The sequence below is a fragment of the Oryzias melastigma genome, linkage group LG5 (genome assembly GCF_002922805.2).
Source record: "Oryzias melastigma strain HK-1 linkage group LG5, ASM292280v2, whole genome shotgun sequence".
NCBI classification, from domain to species: domain Eukaryota; kingdom Metazoa; phylum Chordata; class Actinopteri; order Beloniformes; family Adrianichthyidae; genus Oryzias; species Oryzias melastigma.
This window is the reverse complement of record NC_050516.1, coordinates 10,459,325-10,484,226: the sequence shown is the minus strand read 5'-3', so window position 1 is coordinate 10,484,226 and position 24,902 is coordinate 10,459,325. Positions and strand designations below refer to the sequence as shown.

The 24,902-nt window shown below is 38.0% G+C and overlaps 1 protein-coding gene across 5 annotated transcripts in view; it reads right to left on the bottom strand.

The window, feature by feature from the left end:
- LOC112144798 (calmodulin-binding transcription activator 1) overlaps positions 1-24,902 on the bottom strand; it is an 85,372-nt gene that overhangs the window by 35,207 nt on the left and 25,263 nt on the right. For all 5 annotated transcript variants that reach the window (XM_024269580.2, XM_024269578.2, XM_024269579.2 and 2 more), the window contains exon 4: positions 5,455-5,522. In XM_024269580.2, the coding sequence (XP_024125348.1) occupies positions 5,455-5,522 (68 nt within the window). The remainder of the gene's footprint in view (positions 1-5,454; positions 5,523-24,902) is intronic.

The window sequence follows — 24,902 nt, the reverse complement described above, 5'->3', positions numbered from 1 at the left end:
GGGGGGGTTGATTAGATGCATCGATTACAGTCCTAAATCATTTCATGAGTTTGAAATAATCGATTATTTAAAAAATCAATTAGAAACTTAGAAACTTAACGCAGGGCTTTTTTTCCCTCTCACATATTTTGAAGAGCACACTAACATGGCTGACCTTGAAGATTGCATCATGAGACCGGCCCAACTTCATAGTTGACGGACAATTGGCTTTGATAAAAGTCATTCAGTGTGTACGTTACGTTGGATCAAATTAAATATGAAGGGAACACAACAAATTTGCAAAATCACATCCAATGATTCTATCCCGAGGAAGAAGAGGGTAGAAACTGTTCTAGTGTTACTGGCGTGAGTGCGGCTTCAAGAAGTTCTGCTGCGAGCACTTCAAAACGTCAAAAAGACATATTGGGTATCCTTAAGAGCCTTCCACCGTCGCTGGAAAAGGCGAAACAAAAAAAATAGAACACCCAATTTTTTTCATAGAAAAATTATATCACCATTTAATTTTTAGCTTGAACACAACAAATAATAGACACTTTTGTGCAACATACGTCTTAGATAAGCATTGACACCAACTGAATTGGAATTATCAGTAAAATTCAGTGTTACAATGGTAAACATGAACAGTAGTGCCACTTCTTAGTCTAAAATTGTTGTAAAATGAAAATAAATAATGAATAAAGTGAAATAATTCAAGTTGCTGCCAGACACGTTGGTGCCCGCAACAGCCAGTCTCACAACGTGCGCCCCCTATCTACCTCCAAAGGAACGTCTTACCAAAGGATGACGAATATAACGTCTTACAGCCTCTTCAAATGAAAATAAAAGATCGATATTTGGTGAGAATCAATCGAGAATCAATCGCAGTACTAAATATCAAGATGTATTACAATTTTGGTACACCGCTAGTACAACATAGATTGGGACGAATAAAGGGTCATCTTATCTTAGATGGAGTGCGTTTTTTATTTTTAGTTACCGTATTTTCCGTAGTATAAGTTGCACTTTTTCATAGTTTAGCCAGGTACGACTTATACTTAGGAACGACTTATTTGTGTTTTATTTTTATTTTTTTAGACATAAATATGCTTCATATATTTTTTATTTTTCCAGTTGTCCAAATAAAGAGGAGAATCTGATCGTTTCCTCTTAAACTTTGATCATTTTCTCATAAACATCAAACGATTAGTATTCTTGTATTTATTTCTTTTTTTAGCTACTCTGAGCTTGGTGGATTTGTTCTGAAACGTCAGAATTTCTGCCAAAAGTGCGACTTATACCCCAGAGCAACTTTTATATGGTTTCTTCTTCTTGATTTGACATTTTTTTGCTCTTGCGACTTAAACTCCAGAAAATATTGTATATATTCTTCAAAAAGGTAAAAGAGGCAGAACAAATATTTTTTCTTTCTGTTCTTTTTCATTTCATGTATATGAAGTGGTGGTGATATTTTGTTTTGTTGTTTTATTGAAGGAATTGAACATTTTAATATGAATATATTAATCGATTGTTTCCCCCTACAACATAAGGTTGAACCAGAGGAGTCAAAACAAGTTGACATGCATGCACTTTGTCTCTTCTCAGTCAGCAACCCTCCATGTTTTCCCCGTATTTCTTTTTCCGTCTCCAGTTCTTCTCATCTCATCTATTCCATCCATCCAAAGCTGTCTCTCCTCTGCTCCCTGAGCTTGATGTTGGCGTTTCTATATGGACTGAGATGATTGCAGTGTACTCTGAACACAGTGTGTAGTGAAATTGAATTTACTTTGAGCTGATTTTCTTTGACACCTTAAATCTGTTCTGTTTTGGGACGAAACTGCCAGTTTCTTAGTGGAGTGGAGACCCCCACCCTCCGATCAAAGCCGAGTATAGTCTATGTCTCGGGCTGTGTGAGTCATCTCGGAGCTACTGATTCTAATTATGTTACGGAGAAGATGGATGAGATCAAACGTGTGCTCGTGTGTGGGCGGCGAAGGCATGCGTGCTCATATGCAATTGTGTGTTCAAGGAGATTCATGCACGTGGATGGAGCCTCACAAAACCTGTGATTCAGGAAGACATAAATGCTATTGATTGTAACTAGGCTGTGATGTGTGGGATATAAAAAGCTTTTCCACCGTTCCACAGTGTAGCAGAGCAAAAACAAAGAAGGCAAGGAAGGAGAAGGGAGAGGAAAGACAGGATGATAAAGAGCTAGAGTGGGAGTGAGTCCGGTAAAGGAGGAAGCAAAATAAAAGTTGTGGCACCAGGAGGAGTCCACTCTGAGAGGTATCTGAGTGAAGGGAGAAATCAAGGTCGTTATTATTATCTGTATGTTGCAAAAATGCCTGCACGCGCACTAATGCAGACACGCCACAGAAAATGCTTTCACAGAAATGTCACAGGCTCTGTTAGCTGAGCTCTTTCCATCTGATGGGATTAGTTGTAATCTGTTCTAATCGCGCCTCGTGTCATGTGTAAATAGGATTATATCTAACTGCTGCTCAATAACACCAGTATGACTGCTGCTGCTGCTGCTGCTGCTTCTGTTAGGAGGCTGAGGCTGTACAGCAGCAAAACCAATCAATGAAAAATCCATCCACAACATAAACCGTGCTGGTGGCCTCTGGCTGCTCCTGGTAAGAGTCCTTCAGCCGTCACAATAGCAAAAATAAAAAAATAACAGAAGCTTCGCTACAAGTTTTCAACAATGTCAGAAGGCGATCACATTCACCCGCTTAACTTTACTGTCTCTCATCTTTTTCCGTTCTTGTTCCCTTTTCACCGAATGTATACCTACATCTGTATTAACTAAAGTAAATGTCAATAAGGCATTCATCAATAATTCAACTTGCCCTTTTCTCCACTCTTTTTTTCCTCCTCCTCCTTCCATCCCTCTTTCCTGGCTGCATCCACTCCCCATTCTTGGAAAAGAGCCACTTATGGTTCTTTCAGATCAATGAATATTCAGTTCTGGCATGTGAATCCCTTTTCACACCCCTCCTTACAAACACATACATACCCCCCCAACCTCCTATATCTGAATTATACATCAGTTATACTAATACATTTACATTCATTAATACTTCATTTCCAGCTGACTGGGTACTTTACTGTCAAACCATGTTCTAGCGTGTTCCCTACATGTATAGCAGGCTGTTAGCAGGAGGAGGACGGTCGGCATACATCACTGAAGATTTAATCAAAAACAAGCAGTCAGTCAATAAGATTAAACCGACGTGAGTCACTGATTAAATAAGCGGTACAGTTTCTGGTCAATAATACTTGCTTCAATGTTTGAATCCATTAGGAACATCATTTAGTCAGAAAAGACAAAGAAAGAAGAATATGTTCACACCTAAAATTATATTAGAAACCCCAGATAAATCCAGTTGAATATTATTTTATATTTCAAACTCCTGACTACCAGTAATGTGTCCTCTGCAGAGGACATTCATTAAACTAGCCTCAGAATATTACTGATATGACTCCTATTGGCTTTTTAGATAACAAATGTGAAAAGGGGTGGAGCTCTGGGAATAGTTGTTGTTTTTTAGACAATTTCTTTTTTTTGGTTGCAACATTATATTATATTATATTATATTATATTATATTATATTACTACCTTACCTTACACCACATTACCTTATGTTGTGTTATGTTATGCTACGCTAAGTTTTGTTACGTTGTTATGCTACGTTGTGTTGCATTACATCATGTTATTTCACATTATGTTATGTTGCATTGTGTTATGTTACATTAAGTTTTGTAATGTTATATTTTTCTTTATTTTGTTATGTTATTTTTGTTACGTTAAGTTTTGTTATGGTATGTTATCCTACAGTGCATTACCTATGTTATGTTGCATTATGATACGTTAATATATTATATCATATTATTACGTTAAGTCACATAAATTATATTATTACATTAAGCTATATTATATCATATTATATTATCCATCCATCCATCTCCTTGTCCACTTTGTCCCTTTTGGGGTCGCGGGGGTGCTGGAGCCTAACCCAGATACTGATGGGCGAAGGCGGGGTTCACCCTGGACAGGTCGCCATTCTGTCGCAGGGTCACAATCACACACCCATACACTCTTACTTTCACACCTAGGGGCAATTTAGAGTCACCAATCAGCCTAGGAAACATATATTCTATTGTATTGTATTGTATTCTATTATTACCCTACACCAAACTACTGTATGTTGTGTTATATTGTATTTGATAGTTTTTAGGCTATGTTACAATCTTGCCATGCTATGTTATCATATATTATGTTATGTTACGTTGTGTTACGTTGTGTTACATTATGTGACTTTATGTTACGTTATATTATGTTTTGCTACGCTAAGTTTTGTTACATTATGTTGGGTTTTCTATGGTACATTTCTATAAATTCTGTTACATTATGTTAGATTACATTGCGTTATGCTTTGTTACGTTACATTATGTTACGTTTAGTTATGTTAACTTTAGTTATGTTGTTTTATTATTTGGTTATGTCATGTTTATTTTTGTTCCATTACGTTTTGTTATGACATGTTATGTTACAGTGCATCACCTATATTGTTACATTATGATACGTTACTATATTATATCATATTATTACGTTGAGTCACGTTATACTTAATTATATTATTACGTTAGGCTATATTATATTATATCGTATTACATTAGATTATTTTATATTATATTATTACATTATCTTATCTTTTATTGTATTATATTATAACTCATTGTTATAATATTTTAAGCTACTTTATGTTAAGTTTTTCTATGTTTTGTTTTGGTATGGTATATATGTTATGTTACATTATTGTATTATATTATATTATATTATATTATATTATATTATATTATATTATATTATATTATATTATATTATATTATATTATATTATATTGTATTTTTTTCACCTTTTACCTGTTAGTGTTCTCATGAAGTAAAAAGTGGATTCCTTACTTGGCTCACAGTTGAAGTTTTTTTTCCTTTTCTAAAGTGTTTATTGGTGGAACTCTCCTCAGAGGTATGAGATTGGTCCTGAGTTTATCCAGTGGTGCTCAATCTGTCTGACTGTGTTTTCATTGAGTTCAGACAGAGATGGCTTCAGGCATTTTCCAAGCTGGTACGTGTGACTTTGAGCTCAATCTATGCCATGCAGGACTCCACAAACACATTGAGTGCACTTCAGTCTTTAATTGAGGTCTGGATTTTCAGTAAAACAAGCAAAAAATTAGCTCACAGCTTAGATTTTTTTTAAAAATAGGGTTCCTTTTTAAATGGTTTTACCACTAAAATATATATCACTGTAGGACTTCTTCCTTAATAAATGATGAAAACATTTTTTATATATCATGTATTATTGATTTATGAAGTTTCGTGACTTCTAGGAAAAAATGCGATGAAGTCATTGGAGGTTCATAAACAATCAAGAACCGCAGAACATGATGGACACGAACATCTCCTCACCTGGTTTTTGGTGATGTTGTAAGCCACTCATCATGCTTCTCAAAAGTGATGAGATATGCAGCAATCTCCTAGAAAAGATAGAGAAAATACAGAAAGGTTATTTTAGTGTGTGTGTGTGTCCTTCAGAAAGTGTCAGCGCAAGATAAAACATAACAAGTATTTCCAGATGACCTGCCGATTCCCACACAGAGTGTCACTATCTGATTGCCATGGTGAGGCTTGGGCAACTGATTGGTCACACAGTAGCCAGTTAGGAGACAGAGACATAGGAGAGACCCTCAGGGCCGACGGCCAATCACACTCACCGACACACTGATGTCTCCCTCCGCTGGGAAGGAAAAGCTATCTACTAAACACACTCGCTGTACAAATACACACACAGGGGGGTGCAGACATATACACTATCTGTGAGTGCACTGATAGGAAAAGTTTTCTTGTACTCTGCAGTTTCCCAGTTTCCCGTCAGATAAAGCCAACTCCTAACTTGATTTTTAATTCCTCAGGCTCTCCTTCCATTTCCTCAGCCCTCCTCTCTGCTGTACAGTGTTTCATTTCTTATTCCACACTCATATGAATCCAGTAAAGAAAATGAAAGCCTAAATCATACAGGTGCACTCTAGCAAGAGAGGTGAAAACAAAACGTCCACAGTCAACGGCACAAAAGGGAAACTCCTAAAGAAACTGTTGTTTATAGCTGCTGCTTTTTAGTTTTCCTGTGCAGCTTCGCCTTTTCTTCCTTTGCCTGGTGAACTTTCTCACCCCTAGTTCCCTCCTTCTGAGAGCATCTCTGTCTGTCTGTTGCAAACTCCCATCCCAGCCACTTGTTGTGAAACACTGTGAAATGTAAATTGTCCTCTTAAGGCAATCAGTGTTTGAAATACGGCACAAAGCAGTAGTGAGGAAGACATCAACACTCCGGCACTCCTTCATCTGCCCTCTCACATCAACACTCTCCTCTCCAGACTTCTTCTTTGTCGCTTATCCCTCAGTGTGTATTTGTGTAGGTGTTTGTTGCAAAAGAGCACTTCAACGTGACCCTGACCAGACAAAAGAAGGGAGGAAATTAAGTAAGAGACAAAAAAAGAGAGCAGCTGGAGGGTGCTGGCACTTAACTGGATTGTTTTTTTAGTATCCTCCATTTGATCCTCGCGTCCCAACCCCCAAGAGCCTTATTCTGAATTTATTGCACTGTTAATATATGGATATGTGTGTGTGTGGGAGGGAGAGACTGTTATCACACCCTTAATAATTATCACTACCAAGTTGGCTGGTGGTAATGTCTATAAAACTACTCGTATGTCTGCATGCAGGCACATCTTTTAGCCATGCCATGGCACAACAGACACACAAACACACACAAAGTGCCCCATTCATTTATGCATCTATTCATTAGCTGTGACAGGCAGCCACCTCTCCTACTCCCAAACCACTCTGCAGCAAGTCAATATCCTATACAGCCTCCACAGCTCCGGCCAGGTACTCGGGCTCCCCTAGTGACTGTCAGCCAGTGGGAGGCGGGAGGAGAAGAAGAGAGGAAACGAGGGTCTGGGAGAGACAGAAGGATGGGAGGATTAAGACGGAGGGAAAGAGACTTGCAATTAAAGGCCTGCCCCATAAGAGCCATTAAAAAGCCTGAAACAGAGGAGTCAGCTGAAACTGCTGCCTGACACACACTCTAAAACACACCCACACAAACACACACAGTCATGATGCACACATGCTGCCACTCACACACCAACGGGAAGAGTGACAGAAGTGAGATGGTGAAGGTCGATCCTGCAGGAAGTCACAGTTATTGTCCCAGTGGAAGCAAGTGATGGAGCACTGTGAGCACGCCTGGTGACACCCTGAACCTTCAGGAATACTGCCAGTGAGGGGACGTGTGCATATGCACAAGTGTGTGTCACCAAACACAAGGGCAGGGATGGGCGTCTTGCTCCAGGGATGTAGTCCAGAAACCCAGACGCTCTGGGTGTCTGCAGGATAACACCGCGGCAGGCCCAGATGAAGGCATGCGCACCCTCGCAGCGCAACACACACTCTAGAAGTGTGTGTGCATGAAAGAAGGTGACTTAAGAAAAATCCAACAAAGCACAGAGCATGAGTGGGAAGCTAGATTGGAGCGAGCGCTGCAGTTGGGGAAATCAGCCTCCCACTCACGCATCACTGAGACCATTTCCCTCCAAGAAACTGGTGGCACGGACGGAAAAGCAGACACGGACACACACAAATACACGTGTAGACACGCAAACACCCTGACAGGTGATTTCCAGAGGAAATGTGTGCGCGTTCGTGTGCACGTTTGAAGCCTAATGATGAGCATCACCCTGACAGAGATCCAGGGACAACAGAGCTGTATGTGAGACTGGAACTGTCACATCCATTCGAAGTGCCTCCAATGAAAGCTGCCGCGGGCTCGCTCCACAAACCATTTGGCACTGCTCCCTTTTATTTTGAAAGAGGTAAAACGTAAACGCCCTTCTCAACTTTACAATACATTCCAGACTTTCTCTTGAGCAAGGCAACCCTTACATGTTTGGGGGAAAGAGGCGCACTAATATTTGCCAGGAGAGGTCTGCTGACGCTATAATTTGGTTCTAAGCACCTCCACTTCTTCCCAGAATAAGCCTGCCGGCGTCGGATGTTGACAGGTACTATCTAAAATGTTATCTGTTATCACTTTGCTCTTGTTATTATGATGTGGGCTTCTCCGTGTTGTCTATTCTCACCCCATCACAAGCAGTCATGTGGAAAGGAGAATGCAGGTTTTATCTTGTTTGTGTCAGAAAAATAATAAAAATGATCAGATCTTTAAAGCCAGATAATTAAAAACAAAAAACAAACGACATGTAACACTTAGTTATTTCACAGAAGCTAAACTAAAAAGCTTGTAGAAGCACTTTTATCAGCAAAAATGTCAATTTTGTAGGATATTATCTGTCTCTGCAGTTGTTGTGGAGGCGCAGAAGGTCCTGTTAATATGATGCACGCGATAAACAAGTGTCAGCACCTCCGTAAAACCAATAGTTTTGTCAGTTTGCCAGTCCTCTGCAGGTGTGTGCAACACCAAAGGAAGAAAAAAAAACTCAGCAGTGATTTTATAGAAGAAACATTTGCCCTCCATCAAGTTAAGGTCGTTAAAAATCAATGTAGGGTCCACCGTTCTACAGAGAGAAAGGTTAGTCACAATTTTAAAACTCAACTCGTCCACTGATGTCCCAGAAAAATGTGTCCAGTCAGGCTGTCAGATGGTCAAAAACATACATTTTTGGGCTAAAACAAATGAAAAAATAAAACCATAAAGGACTTGTTTTTCACTTATATGACGTGCACATCTTGCAGTCATTGGGTTGACCATGACCTGCATAAACATTTTTTTCCTGTAATATGGGGCCATCTGTCTGACAGCTAAAGCTCGGTGGAAACTGGGTCATAAACCGAAGAGAACAGAAAGCCTGACACAGGAGAACTGAATTAAGGTGTTGGAATGGGCTGCACTCAGGATCACTATTTGGCTGAAATGTTACTGGTTTCTGAACAAACCTTTGCCCGTAGGTTTGATATGTTTCTGTTCTCCAGCACCAAAACTCTGCTAATCAGCTCTGGAGGTGCCAGATAGTGAGATGCAGTCGTTTGAATCAGGTAAGTTACAGCAGGACCATCTGAATTTTTCAAATTCCTCATCCTAACTTTCTTGGCTGTACTCCTTGAGTCTGTCGGATAACACCACAGGTCAAAGGAGAAGCTAGGAAAGACAAAAAAAGATTGAGATTTCAGGGTTTTGGATTCCTCTTTTCCTGTGGCCACACTAACACGGCAATGGTGAACATCTGTTTGCAGAGACCTAACTAACTACTAACATCCAATGCCAAAAGAGAAAACCAAAAGCATAAATAATAAATAAATACATGAATAAAATTGTCCAGTTTTTTTCTTTTTTTTACAAAAATATAATTTACAAAGTTTTTTGCTTTTTAAGAACATCTTAAAACTTTTTATAACCATGCTTTTGACACATTACAAGACTTTGTTCTGCTGTTTTATTATGTTTTGTTTTTTCTAACTGTTATGATTTTATTATAGTTTTTTATTTTCTATTGTTTTATCTTTTTAAGTGCTGTTTTAATGCTTTGAGTTTGAATGTATGGTAACCACAGTCATATAAATACTTGTTACTTTAAAGACCCACTCTGTTGAAAAGGCTGTTTCTGGTGTTTTTAACATGTTCTTGTCTGACGATGAAGGACATATATTGATAAGATTCAGCTTGAATTTTTCAAATCTTTTCCTTTTTTCCAATCTTTATGAGTACGGAGCAGGCGGAAAAAAATGCTGGTTGAGAAAAAGCTTAATTGGGATGTAGAAAATACGTTGGGCGGGCCACAAGCTCCCCGTATGGGGCTCACAGCAACAGGGAAGGGAACGGAGGGCGGGGTTGCTCTGCGTCAATAGTCCTGTCCACAATTCAGAGACAAATTCCTAATGAACTACTGCTGCTCTGCAATGTACTAGAAAACTACAGGTTTTTTTTAGTTTTGGCTAAAAACGGCATAATCATAATAAAAACAAACACTTTTAAAAAAGATTAAAACATGCCCAATTATGCAGGAATAACATACTTTGTTTTTTTCCAAATGTGTGACATTTAATTTTCTATGATCTTCTTTTGTGTCATTCATTAAGATGTTTTGGCAGCAATAATGTCTCTGGGAACTCAAAATATAGTACAGCTTAAGTGCTGCAAACTTTTGGCTAAAATTGCAAACATTCAGTTCATGCTTCTCTACAAAATTGTCACCTGAAACTAACTGGTGTGCACCTGAAACTATCTCATCCTCACCTGAAACCTCATGTGCACCTGAAATTAATTAGTGCGCACCTAAAACTGCTTAAACTGAAAACTAACTGTTGTGCAACTAAAAACTAGCTGGTTTGGACCAGTAACCTTTTAGTACGCACATGAAACTATCTGATGGGCACCTAAAACTAAAGAGCACACACTTGAAACTAACTGGTATAGACCTGTACCTTATTAGTATGCACAGGATTTTTAGGATTTTTTTCTGCAATTTTCAAGCATATTCTTAGGATCTTCCTATGCTTTGAAATAAAAGAAAACGACTTTAATTTAACATTTGCTGTCATATTTTGATCTATTTTTATTAAAAATACTTTTCATTGGGTATAATATGTCTGGTACAAATTACCCGGCAAAAGTGAAGGTGTAACTTTTTATAGCGAAAGTGTTCTATGGTTAAGGCTGTCCCTGAGGGCTTGTTTGGCTGCTTTTTCATCCTTAAAGTTTTAAAGAAACACTAACCAATAACACCCCCCCCCCCAACAAGCTTCGACAGGGGCTGCGTCAGGCAAGGAGGGGCGTACCACCAGACAAAGTTATTGATTATGTCAAACTTTTGAGTTATTTTATTTATGGTTTGATTTATTACATTTTTTTTATTTCACACTAAATGAGTGTTGTGTCAAACTGTAAAAAATAAAAAAATAATTGCAATTTGGTGCCCTAGGCGGCCGCCTAGCTTGCCTATGCCCAGTATGCACCTGAAACTATCTTGTGCACACCTTAAACTAATTAGTGCACACCTGAAACTATCTGGTGCTCGAGAAACCAGTACTTTTTAAAAAATGTCTGTCTCTTTAGAGGCTCCATAGTATCTTACTAAATTAAGTAATAAATCATATAACATATATAACAGCCATACTGTGTTTCAACAAGTATCTTAATGACCCCTTGTTTTATTTCTTTTTTTACATTTTACTTAAATCTTCATTAAATATATGATTTATACATGTCAATTGTTATTTTGTGTTTGCTCAGAGTATTATTATTATTTTAATGAAGTGATATGTAAATGAAAACTAACATGATAAAATTACTGTTTGTCAAAAAGCAGAAATGACTATAGAAAAAAAAGCAAATTGGTTTTCCTTTATTGCAGACCTTTATACATTTACCTTTCCTTTACCTTTATTTATTTATGCAGCACCAAACCACAACCCAGTGTGAATGTGCAGACACATTTCTTTTTTAACAGCTCCCTTGTCTGCCAGGAAACGGGGAAGAACCTGAAAACACTGGAGGTTAAGTGCTATCAGCTCACAGCACACAGCTCCCTGCAACCAAATCCACAAATGTGGTGAAGTTGTAGGAATTTTATTTTTTTAATGAATTCAGACCAACAGCTTTTTGGAAGAGAAATCTGCAAGAGTTCTCTGGTGCTTTGTGCAATCTCTCCAGGCAAAGAAAATAAGAAAAAAAAGAAGAAGTGCTTTCTTCTTTGAGTTTTGCTGTTGAAGGTCTAACAATGTGGTCTAATGATGATCATATAATCACACATTTGGTGTCAGACTGTAAAATATCAAACTTTGCACAGCCTAAATGTTTTGTTTAAACCATGAAAGCAGCTCGGTAATGGCATGCGCTGCAGCCTCCTTCACTTCCTTTGTGAAACTGCACCATGCTTCAGTTTGCTCCTATAAGTGCCATCACTAATTGCTGGGTTGCATGTGTCCTCATGCCCTGTGAACATTGTTTTGGTGCCCTGGATACAAAGGGGAGACTAAAAAAAAGAAGGAAAAGAGGTGAGGCATTTTAAATTAGTTTGGGTTGACATTTGAAATGACTTCTGCTGGTTGAGGTTTTTGTACCGGCTTCAATGATTGAAATCTTAAAAATATGTTGATTTTTTCAAAAAACCCAAAAAAGATCATTTTGGACTGACTGCTCACTATAAGAAAAATGTATTTTGTTCTCAAACACATAGAGAGACATAAAAACTTAAATAATTACTTAGAAATTAGTTTATTAGTAAATTTATATTTGAATACATTGTAAGGTTAAAAAAAAATGATTGATCCAGTTACATCATACATCAACTAGAAAATGTATCATCCGTTTATCAAATACAAAAATGTGCTTTAAATGGGGCAATTTCTTGCACCTTCCCATTTTTTTTCCAATCCACTGAATCCTATCTGAGGCTACAAGGTTGCTGGAGCCTGTCCCAACTACAGTTGAACAAAGGTGGGGTTCACCTTGGACACATCACCAGTCTGTCACAGAGGAGCTTAAATCCCTTTGTGTAAAAATGAAATGCATACATTTCAATGAATTCCTGTTGTGTAAATGTCTATAAATAAAGTTGGAAAGCCCCAATGTTAAAATGTTGCTAAAAAAATATCAAGCAGAACAAAGATTCTAAGCAAGGTTAAATATTTTCTCAATTCCAATACTCTATACTCTAGTATATTGTATTGTGTGTTAATACTGCCCAACTTTGATTATGGAGGTCTGGGAAATACCTTCAAAATCACCCTACAGCCACTTACTTCTAACAAAAACAAACAGTAAGAATAACTCCTAAAGTTGAACATCATGAACACACCAGTATTTTATTCTTTAAATCAAAATCACTAAATGTTACAAATATAATAAGATATAATATAATGCTATAATGCACAAAACTGAAAAAAAAACTCCTTCCACAGAACCCATAAAAACAGTTTTAGGAAAGACAAGACCAATTTGTACTTAAAAAAATGATGACAATGTGGTTGTGTAACACAAAAACAAGTGTTTTGTGGGCTTATGTTGTGAAGTAACATGGAGGAAAGTAATAAATTAAGTAAATTTGTTACACACACAAAAAAAAATGAAAACATAGAAAGTTGAATCAGGAAACCTAATGGGATTATTATTTTGGTGCCTTGATGCTTCCATTTTTTTTCCTTAATTCTTTTCTGTCAATGAACATGTTAAATGTAAAATATTGTAGGCTTAAGGGTGGGAATTAAAAACAAATGTCTACAACGCACTTATTTATGTTTATTTTACTACTTTTTGTGTTTGACATTAAAAGGAAATCAATCAATAATCAAATAATAGGAAAGAGCTTGCCAATATATTAGCAAAATGCTAAATTAGAAACAAAAACCCTGAAAAAATGTCTAATTTTGCCAAAACAGCTAGCTTAATGATAAGTATTTGCTAAACTTCAAATCTTCCTAAGGAACTTAAAAAAGTCCAAATTTGACTAAAGCACAATGCTAAAATATTAGCTTAACTCCAAATTAGCCTAAATAACTGGAAACATGTCAAAAACAGCTAGCATATTGCCAAATTAAAAGCTAAATTCCAAATTACCCTAAAAAACAGTAATTGCTGAACATTTTAACGTTTGAAAGCTGAAAGTATGCAGAAGTTCACGTTTCAGTACACAAAATTTTTGAAGAATTTGAGCAATTTCTCATTAATTTCCTATGGGGCATATTTTTGCTGAATATTTCAAAAACTATAAAGTTTATAAATACGGCAAATACAAGCAGTAATGTCCTGAACGAGAAGAATGTTTTGATACTAAGATTGCTGAAATCTCTGAAAGTGTGATTGAGTTTTACGTGCTGAAAAACGTATGTAGGAGCGGGAGAATCACTATTGTGTGAATGCTTTTAAATAAATAATCGTAGAACTTCCTTATGCTGTTCTTCGTGGTCTGTTTCATTATATTTATGTTAGCATCGGGTTCAAGTGTCACTTCCGTACATCCTCCTTCCTTCATCTATTTGTGTTCAGTAGAACTAGTCCTGGATTTCATTTTCATCCGCTCGTGTCCTCCCCCTGCACCATAACATTTCCGTGATTACCTTAGTCGTGGCTAACCTTGAAAAATCACAACTTTCACTGCAAGGTAGTTGGTTTTCTGAGGCCTTAGTGTTGAAGCTTAAGCTGCTTAAAGAAACACAGATAAAAGCCACGTTTAACCCTTTATGGGTCAAGGGTGAAGAAACCACATGTGCAAGAACTTTGATTTATGTAAAAAACAATACAAGACAAACACCTGAAATATATTTAAAAAACAAGTAGGAACACACTAACGACATTCATGTCAGATATTCAACGTTGATCTAAAGCGACGAACAACTGAGGTACATAAGCATTTAGTGAGAAATGACAGGAAATCACTAATTGGCTTTTGTCTATTTTTAAAAACAATGTGCATTTCTTGAAAAAAAAATCCCCATTTCATTCTGTTTTACTTCAACAGCCCTTATTTTACCTCCACTGGGTAATACAACTGCTTAATACTGTTTCCATAACAACTGTTGCAAAGCCCTTGATCAGAATTCCTCTCAAGCTTGCCTTGTGTTTATCATATAAACACCTCATCACACTCTGAGAATCACACAAACCAACATTTCCACAAAAGACTTGCACACACATGAATACAAAATATGCCTTTTATAGACAAAGTCACTTGGTTGAGAGAGAAAACCTAAATAAATACATCACTTGTCCCGGCTTTGTTTGTCTCTATTCTTGTTCTCATGGCGACACGCATGAAGACATGCACGGCTCCACAGGCAAATACGCAGAATAAAAGTCTATCAGCGCAGGAATAGGTCTGACCTTCATCGGAGCCCCGTCCTCGTCACAGAGATTCAGACACATGAATGCCGCATTCACACGCACGTCAAAGCTAAAGGAAGCGAGGATGCACAGCCATGACCAGGAGCACCTACACACAAACGCACAGGTCCAGAGAGAGACTTTGCCTCTGATGAGTCTCCACGGACGCCAACACCCACCTGAGTGACGCCTTTATAATAGAAAAAGTCAGTTTCTCATCTCTTTCATTCTCTCTATGTTCGATTTGACCTCTTTACTTTCTGCTCCCCTTCACTTCCCACCACCTATAGCCCCCTCCCCCTCGCCGCCATCCCTCAATTTATAGAGGTCCAAACGGTGAAGGTGGCAACACACACACACGCGCTCAAAGCACTGAAAGTAGCACAAACTCTTTCAGCAAAGAGCCGAGAAGACGGAAGAGTCGGCCTCAATCCACCTGGGGCGCATCAATCATCCCTTTTCTAAAGACTTCCCCCTCTCTCATGTACCTTACCTGTCCTCTTCCTCCTGCCTTGTATTTGCATTTGAGGAGACAGCCCCCTTTTTCTCAGCAGGGAGGGTGAACACATCAAAGACGGCAACAGGTGTGCGGTGTCAAACACAATGCCAGGATCCCGCGCTGCGCCAGGGCGTCTCGGATAAAGCCTGTCAGAGGCCTCAGAAACTCCAACAAAGTTAACAATAAAAAGGGTACGCACACACAGAAACACACACAGCGGGTCACGTGCTGGCATAATTTGCAATCTCTAATGATTAATGCGAGTTATTTTGCCGGTGGGAGGTGAAACAAGACAGACAGAAGTAAGGTGGTGCTGGAGTGAAGAAGTCTCCGGCGGTTGCATTAACCCGTGCCTCATCTCGCTGTGAGTCATTTGGCACTCGGAGGCTCTCGCTGCTACACAACCGTTGGTGTTATTGTGATCAGTGAAGCTCGGTGCTAAGCAGAGATGGTGAGTTTAAGACACAAGACAGAGGGGGGGAGTAGGAGGGTGAAAGAAAGTGTGTGCCACCTTTCATTGGCATAAATACTTGTTTACAACCAGACATAAATTGGCACCCTGTCAGTCAGTCTCCGTGTTTCCCTTTACTCCAGCTCCCCTTCTCCATTTCCTCCCGTCTCTCCCTCTTCTCCTTTTTCCTCTGTGCTGCTAAGCGTATTATAACACTCCCTGGTTCAGCCCTCTCTCATTACCATATTCTAATTACATTCGTTAAGGGGAGCATTTGGGAGTTTAATGAATAAATTTGAAAGATGGGTCTCTGTGGCGATCTTTAGGTTTGTCTCCTCCTCAAGCAAGGAAGGATGGCAACACACTCGTGTGTGTGTGTGTGTGTGTGTTTGTGCGAGTTTGCACACCTGTTCAGAACATGTGTGGGTTCTCAGTAAATATTAGTGTGGCTCCATTTGAGTACAAACAAACAAATCTAGTTAACTCCTGGAGCTTGTGAGGAGTTCCATCTCTGAGAAAAAGTCAAAGAAATCAATCCAGAATTCTGTTTGTTTCTTCCAAATAAAGATTTTATGTCATTTGTTTGTTGTTTTTGGAAAAAAAAACACATCCATGTTGAAGCTATACATATTTAATTCATTTCAAGCCTCAACAACAATCCGGCGCCAAACTACAGATGTGCATATTTTATATGTTTGCATTGAAAATGAGTTTAAAATCAGGCGGTTATTTGTCCCTCCGCCCTCACACACCTCTGTGCCATGAACTTTTGATTTGCCTGCCTGGAACAAAGCCCAAGGCGCCAGACCTGCACTCACTCTTTCAGGGTATTGCGATAGTCTATGTGATCCGCCGTTCTCTCACTCGGCTTAATAAAACGCTGCCAAATATATGCTTTGCTCTGATAATGCACTTCAAGGACTTAAGGAGACGATGAGCAACACTCGCAGCGAACTTAGAAATGGCACTTTTACAAAATCTCATCAACTTTTCAGACTTCCCTTTATAGTTTTTATTTCCGGACAATTTCCTGACAAACTGAACGGAAATCAAAATTAACTGGTTTTCTTACATTTTTGCTTTCTTTCGTCTAAAAAAGAAAACAAAAATATCATTGCTTTCATGGTTAAATAATTGAGTTTTTGAATCTCAGGACAAGCAGAACTTGGACAGAAACCAAAATTTCTTTCAGCACCTTGGAGTAAAAACATAAAAAATGGAATAAAAAATATTTTTTATTCTCAATTCAGGGTTAAAATCCTGAGACTTCTCCACAACTTTGGATTGCCTCAAACCACAGTTTGAAGGACACACTGTGCTCATGCGCTTGCTCCCTTAAGTACATGAACTGATGCTGCCAAGGATCATATGTGGGAAAATAAGCTCGCCCTTGATTGTTTGTAAGTGTACAGTATCATCCAAAGGGTCTCCTCTTCATATAATGTTTGCAGGGATGATGCACTGTGTTTCAAGTGCTCTGACTCATGCTGTGGGCGCCATGCATACGTGCTATCTTTAACTTTTACCTCTGCAGAATGTAAGACTCACATATAAATAAAAAAAGGAGACTTAAAAAGGAAATAACCAACATTTTTACAGTTTAGGCTAGATTTCAGGCTTATCAATCTGTCCATGGGAGACATTTTGTTTGCTTCACTCTGTTTGTTTTCCATCCATTAGACGTATAGAGCTCTGGCCAAGCCATGAAATAATTGCTAATTTAATGCACTTTTAGAGATTGAAAAGGAGACATACATCAGTCATTGCCTTCTGGGCTGTCCTGGTAACTTTCCACCTCATATGAACTGAAATGGACTGTGACTTTCTGCTTGAACATGCAATGACACCTTCGTGCAGGCGCAGAGTGAAGCTCAGAGTCTCGCTGGAAAAGTCCTGCTGATGTTGCAGATTACACTAAGTTAAAGCTTGCTTGCTGGCAAGCTTTGCACAAACATACTGCCACATTATGCATACTACTGACCAATGTGGGGACTAACTCATTACAAAAGTAATGGATCACAGTAACATATTACCTTTGCTGGAACAGTAGAAGAAGGCTTTACTTTTGAATTCTTTTGTAATTTCAGAGAAGATGGTTTTATCTTTACAAGACAATTCATCCACTGCAAAAAAACAAATATCATTAAATATTTTTACCTACTTTAAATACCTTTTTACACCTTGATATAAAACTAACTTAATGGTAACTTCTCTGTAAGATACTATGACTTGTTTTAAAAGTCTGCACTTTCAGTTACTGTTTAATAAGTGAGGGATAATGTCTGATGAAGTGTACATTAATTGTCGATAAAGCGCACTTCGTCAAGCATTATCGGAAATTAGCGCATGCAGTGGAAGCCCGAACATCCATTGTGAAGTGTGTTAATTTCTGATAATGCACACTTTAAAGGGCATTATCCTGTTTATGGTCATTCATAAAATAAATAAATATTAAACCAATTTTTGGTACTTTATTGTTGTTTTTTTTTTTAGATCGTTTTTCACAAAAAGGGGACTTTTTGAAATGTGATGCGGCTTGTTGGCACGGTGACATGCACGCCTCTAAGCCGCTTGAGCCAACACAGACCTCAACTGCAGCGACAAAGTGTTGCACATTTGAAAGAAAGACCCAGATGTGGATATTTTTATCTTTTTCTGAAGCTTTTTCAGTGAACAGCTAGAACACAAACAACTTCCGTCTCGGTGTTTCATTTTACAGCAGGTTCCGTAGACTTCGCTCTTCTGACTTGCTCAAAAAAATGGAACCTCCTTCTTGTGGTGAGAAAGAAGAATACATCATTCAGTACATTGAGTGATGTGTCTTATGAGTAGAAGAATAACTAATTTAAATAAAAAAACATACCAAAACTAAGTCTAACATTATGGGGCAGGGAGTTGACTAATTTGTCAATATGAACTCCTTTACTTTACAAAGAGAAAGCAATAGCAACAGATCGTTTGGCTGTGTGACCGGATCTTCTTTTTTAGGTGTGCATTATCAACGTTGTTACCTGGACCATGGTATAATTTCTGATAATGCACACCTTGAAGGGCATTATCCTTCTTATACCATGGTCACTCACAAAATATTCAATCTATTTTTAGTACTCTAATTTTTTTTTCGGTTTAGGTTGCTTTTTCACAAAAAAGCAGATTTTTCTGATACTTGGTGCGACGCGTTGTTACAGTAACACGACAACACCCCACTGACCCAACACCAACCTCAACTGCAGCGGCAAAGGAACGCGATATGTATGCTGATCGTCAAGAATAAGGTTAAGAGAGAAAGTTCACGTCTTACCGCTTGTTTTTGTCCTGATGATGAAGCAAAAGTTTGTTTTGATATAGAACATTTGGTCTGTGTGACTGGAACTTATTTTGTAGGTGAGCATTATCATTATCACTTTTTAATCCATGCTCAGCAGCCAATCAGAATCAACCGGACCCTGGTATAACTTGTTTTGAAAGACGGACGTCCACACACTCGGTTGCCATTTATTAAAAACAGAAAATATTGTTATGCGTATTTCTTAATGCAATAAATCTTGTTGAGTCATTTAATCTCGGATATTTTTTTTTGTAGAGACTTCTGGGAAATTGTCAGGCCACTGGATATTGGAATTGTAGATTTTGATGCCCTAAAAAATGGTGATAACCATATTTGGTGCACAAACCAGGGGTAGTGAGGGAATTCAAACAAAACCACAGTCACCAATTGTAACAGAGTACTTTCTTTCTTGAAGACACAAGTTAAACCATTTACGAGCAGTACTGAAGATGTATACCACGTCTAGGACCACGTGACTAACATAATCAAGCACCACTGTTGATTTTTCACCTTTCAGAGCTGTAATGTCGACAAAAATCTGACTGAAAATGATCAAAACAAGAAAGTGGCTGAGTTGTGAGTAAACAACCTTTTAGGAAATGTTGCCAAAATCGAATATGTTTGAAATAGTTGTCCTGAACTGTTTCATGAAAGGCCTGTTTGATGACAACATTCTACCAGGTCCTTGGAAATATCCCCGACCACCATGAGAGGTTATGGTTAACCACATCAGAGGGTTATAGCACAGATTTTTCAAAAAACTGAGAACCACACTGCGGCAGCATGGAGATGAACTCAGACATGAGATGGTTTCTTGGACTGTTTCCTTACTGACAGGTGTGAAGTGTGTCAGCTCTTAGTGTCTCTCAGCTGCTGAGTGGTTCTCTGTGCTGTGGAGCTTGTTGCAGGTTTAATTCCCAGAATATTGTTATTTATTTTATTTTATTTTATTTTTTAGCAAACTCACTGCATTGAAGAGTGGAACTGAGTTCCAAAGTTTGCTTTTATTTATTGTAGCAAAAAACATGTAAGCTATCATCTCAATTTAAGAATAACGTTCTCTTCTTTAAATCAATTGTCTGGGCAATTGAAGCCTTAAATTATAACACAATAATTCTAGTAGATTCTGAAGGAGAAAAGCAGCAACCCTAGGCGGCCGCCAAGGGTGCCATCTGCTGGAGGGGGTGCCAAATAACGATAATTATATATAAAGTTTTTTCCTTTTCATTTCATGAAAAAATAACAAAATAGTAATAATTTAAAAACATGAATAAAATAACTCAAAAGTTTGACATAATCAATAACTGCAGTGCAGCACTCCTCCCATTCCATGCTGCTTTTTTTTTTTTTTTGTTACATTCTTTTGCTGCTGCTGCTAAGCTGGGTTGGGGGGCGTGTGATATATCCTCTGTCAGTGCTTCTTGAAAACTTTAAGGATGAGAAAAGGAAGAGGAGGAAACACCGGCTCAAGTAGAGGTTTGTCGGTTTTATGTCTATAAAATGACTTGTAAATTCCCCTACTTTCCTTTTAAATATTGTCTGGTCGATGGTGCAGTCAGTTAGCATGCCTGGTCTTAAATGCAGAGGTACCCGGTACAAGCCCCACCTAGAATCTCCAACAATCTCCAACCCTACACGTGGTGCCAAACTTGTTTTTTGCCTGGGGTGCCATGCAGCCCAGGGCCAGGCATGCACTTCAGCATCTGATCCGGCCCGTCTGTCAAGTTTTAGAACCCTTTGTGGCCAACCAGTCGAAAAGTTTGCCCACCTATGGCGCAAACGGTCAAACTGTTGCTCTATTTTTAGAAATAATGTATTATTTTGGTTTCTCCAGTGACAGCGCCAGTGTTGAAGAACCACTCCAGTGGTGATATCTTGAATCTGAGATGGTTGTTGTTAACTTTTTATGGCCAGCAGCTACACCAGCATGAGTGTCAAGGTGGTTCCAAGACATTGTTCGATGCTGATGAAAAATTGGTGCACCCTAGTTACCGTTTGGACATTGGTTTTTATCTTGAGATAATAATCTATTTTCAAAGCGTGCCCGATAGTCTTGTAATTATAACTATGCTGTTGTTACCCAAAACAAAAAACCCAGTAGTGTTTTCTAGAACAAAGTTTCTGCAGAGTTAGTCCATTAGAAGTTGTGGGTGGCACCTGTGGGCGGGACAGAGTAGCCCCACCCTTCCTTCTTCACCTATTACGGACAAAGGCCTATATTTACAGTCTCTCCCGCTAGCTTACAACCCCTCATCATACCCCAACCCAACATTATCTGTGAAACAAAAATAGCAAGCAATTTTGAAGCCAGATTCTACATCACTAAATCCTTTTTTCAGCAGAAATCGACAATTGCATAGATATAAGCATTGATCAGTGAAGACACTTGTGTCTTTATAGCTTAGCTTTTACGAAATGGTTACAATTAAATGACAATATTTGAAAACCTGGAGACACTCAACAAATTTTCTTTTTTTTTTTGTTGCCCTGCAGTTAACACAAAAAATACTTTTTTAATTTGAGGGTCGAAAATAATTGAATGCATTATCAGTAAAGGCAACAAAGGGTAAAATATTGGATGTCAGATACTGTATCAGCAAATAGTGGGATTTTCCTTTTTATTCTGGTGGTGAAATGATTATAAATTATGTAAATATACATTTTAATCAGAGCAGAATTCATTTTGTGTGATTTCACAAGTTAGTTACAAATAATATTTGTTCAGACTTACACAGTAGTTTTTTGGAAGTATTCCACCATTGGTAGAGTAAATATTTTGATTTTTTACTTGAGTAATAGTTTTGTACGGTAATAGTACTTTGAATTTTGAATTGCAATACTTACAGATATTGCCACTTGGCAGCAACGTCACTGAAACAAGTGGTTTGAGGAATTTATCATTTATTATTTTGCACTGTACACTGGCGCAATTAAATATATAGCCCGCTGTAGTGGTATGCAAATTCAGCATCAGTATCTTATACATAGTTTTCCCCTCTGAGTCCAAAATGATGGATGATATGTTACAGCTGAGCCGCTCTTAGACTAATGACACAGCCACATTACAGCAGCCGTCGTAGTACACAGCTAATATTGCATATGCAAGGAAAAAGAGCGCGCTCACACATACATCCACGCACAAATGCCACCTTGTTTAATCCCCAGGAATCAGTGAAATCTGATTACGATGACTTTTACAAGCACATTCTATATGAGAGCAGACAATCCATGCATCAGCGAGGCTGGAGAGGGAGCAGGAGGACGGCGGAGATAAAGAAAGGGAGACAGAAGAATCTGCGATGCTCCATCTAACTGCAGTTTGAAGGCGAGGGGGGAAAAGACCAGACTCATGATGTGGGCCCCTAAATGGAGTTGCTCGGATGTCATAACTCATCCTGAAAGTGCAACACGCACAGCAAAATGTCTCACCTTATATCACAGCAAATGTGAAAACCAGCATATTTACCAGTGAATGTGTATCCGTCCCTGGCTAAATCTTGTCAGTGTGTACATTTCCAGGATAATGTTTGTGGAAAATGCTAGTCACAGCATAATAAGACCCATACTCTTCCAACTGTGTTCTAATGTAAATAGAAGGCTGAAGGCATCCAATTTACCCCTTTGACTCCTGAGACAAACTGAGATCTGAGGGAAGATCCAGTGAACAGAAGAACATCAGCGAAAGGTGAAAATTATGATTTGAACCAGTAAAATATGGAACTCCACTGAGGTCCATTTTTGAAACCGTTTGAAAAGCTGATCCTGATTGGATTTTTCTGCATCTAGTTTTCATCTTAGCTTATTTTCCTTTAATAAAAAAGAATGCAGATTTGTGCAAACTTTACAATGTATTGAAATTACACACAGAATTAAGAGAGCAAAAGAAAACATGTAGAATTAACCTATTTAAGTCCCACTTCGATCAGTTTTTGATTCCCTTTGTTGCCAAAACTGTTAATTTTCTAGAACGTAGTTTCTGCAGAGCAGCAGTAGTTCATTAGAAATTTGCCTCACTGTCTCTTTGTTTATCAGCCCTTAACACCCCCAATCTAACAGTAGCAGCACAACAAAAATGGCGAGCAATATTGGAGTTATCCTGTTATACAGCTCTGAGCCAGATTCTACCTTGGAGGAGGAAAAAAAAGACGCACATGGATCTAATCGTCTACAAGTGGATGGATAGGAATGGGGCGGAGAAAGGAGTTTGTGGCCTGCTGACTGATGACTATCCAATGAAAATCCTGCTGTTTGAGTTTTTAACATGTATTTGTGGCATTTTTCTTATAAAAGTGAACAAATGTAATAAGAAATCACTTTGTTTTTGTATTTCTGAGTATTTCTCCTTTTAAATCTGTCAGTCAAACTGTCTTGGACAGACTCTGTTTGAATGAATGATCTTTCCATCAACAGCTCTGCTGCACATGCACTAAACCCTCATCTGGTCTGGCTAGCATGTCTAGCTCAGGTGCTGGAGACACAGAGCTATGATAATCAGACAGGGGAGGATCAGGGGCGGAGCTCCTCAGCTCAGCACAGCACCAAAAGCCACGCCCCCTCAGAGGAGATTTTTGAAACAGAGGTTTCAGATTAGCATGAAAAATGGCTTTTTAAGACATTTAGGTTGTGAGATTTTGGTTAAAAACACAATAGTCATATTTAAAACATACTGGAAAGGTTTTTTTAATATATAAAAAGTCATGGGGGAGTTTAAAAATGCATTTATTTTCTATTAAAGAAATACAAATTTTAAGCTAAATTTTATTTCCATACGTGTCCTTCATCATGAGAAAAATGCAACACAAACATGTTAAAAACACGTAAAAACACTGCTTTCATTGGAGTGGGTCTTTGTTTTGGAACACAATAGTCTTGTTTATTTCACTGTCATTATGTTGTATTTTTGCTTTGAAAAAAAATACCACATTAACTACAGTATAGTTCTTTTAAAGTCTGCTTTAAAAGAGACATAATAAAATATGTATATTTGATATATTTGCATATTTTGTATTTATCGGACATATTGTATCTTATTGTGCTGCAACTACAACTAAATTACTTATTAAATTATCTTAATATTTCACTTCAATAAAGAAAAAAACGTGTGTTCTGACTTCAAAACCTCATTAAACATGGAAATATTATTTTTTTCATTTTTTAAAATGTTTTTTCAAGAATAACTTTGAAGACCCACACCAATAAAAATTGTGTTGTTAGTGTTTTTGACATGTTCTTGTGAAAAATTTCTCATGATGGAAGATGTATATAAAGAAAATTAACCTTAAAATTGCATTTCTGAATATTTTTTTATTCATATCTCTTAGTAGCAAGGAGGGCAAAGGGGGGGCGGGGTTGCTCCATGCCAGCAGTCCTGCCCACAACTCAGACGGAAATTTCTAATGAACAACTGCCTCTCTTCAGAAACCAAAGAAATGAGATGATTTTGGCTTAAAAACTGTGAAATCATAATTAAAATTCCACTGGGAATGCTTTGAACTGAAATCAAAAGATGATGAGAGTGTTGTTTTTTTTAGAACGCATAATAGATTTACTGAAGAATTCACAATGATTATGATAAATGTGTAAAAAAAACAAATTTGCTAAAATTTCAAGTATGTATCAACTGATGTGCATCTCAAATATTCAGAAATATTGTAAGTTTAACCATGACTTTTACATTTCACCTGGTTTGGAGTTTTGGAGTCTGTTTTTGAACATGCAATCTACAAAAATCCAATTCAACAAAAAG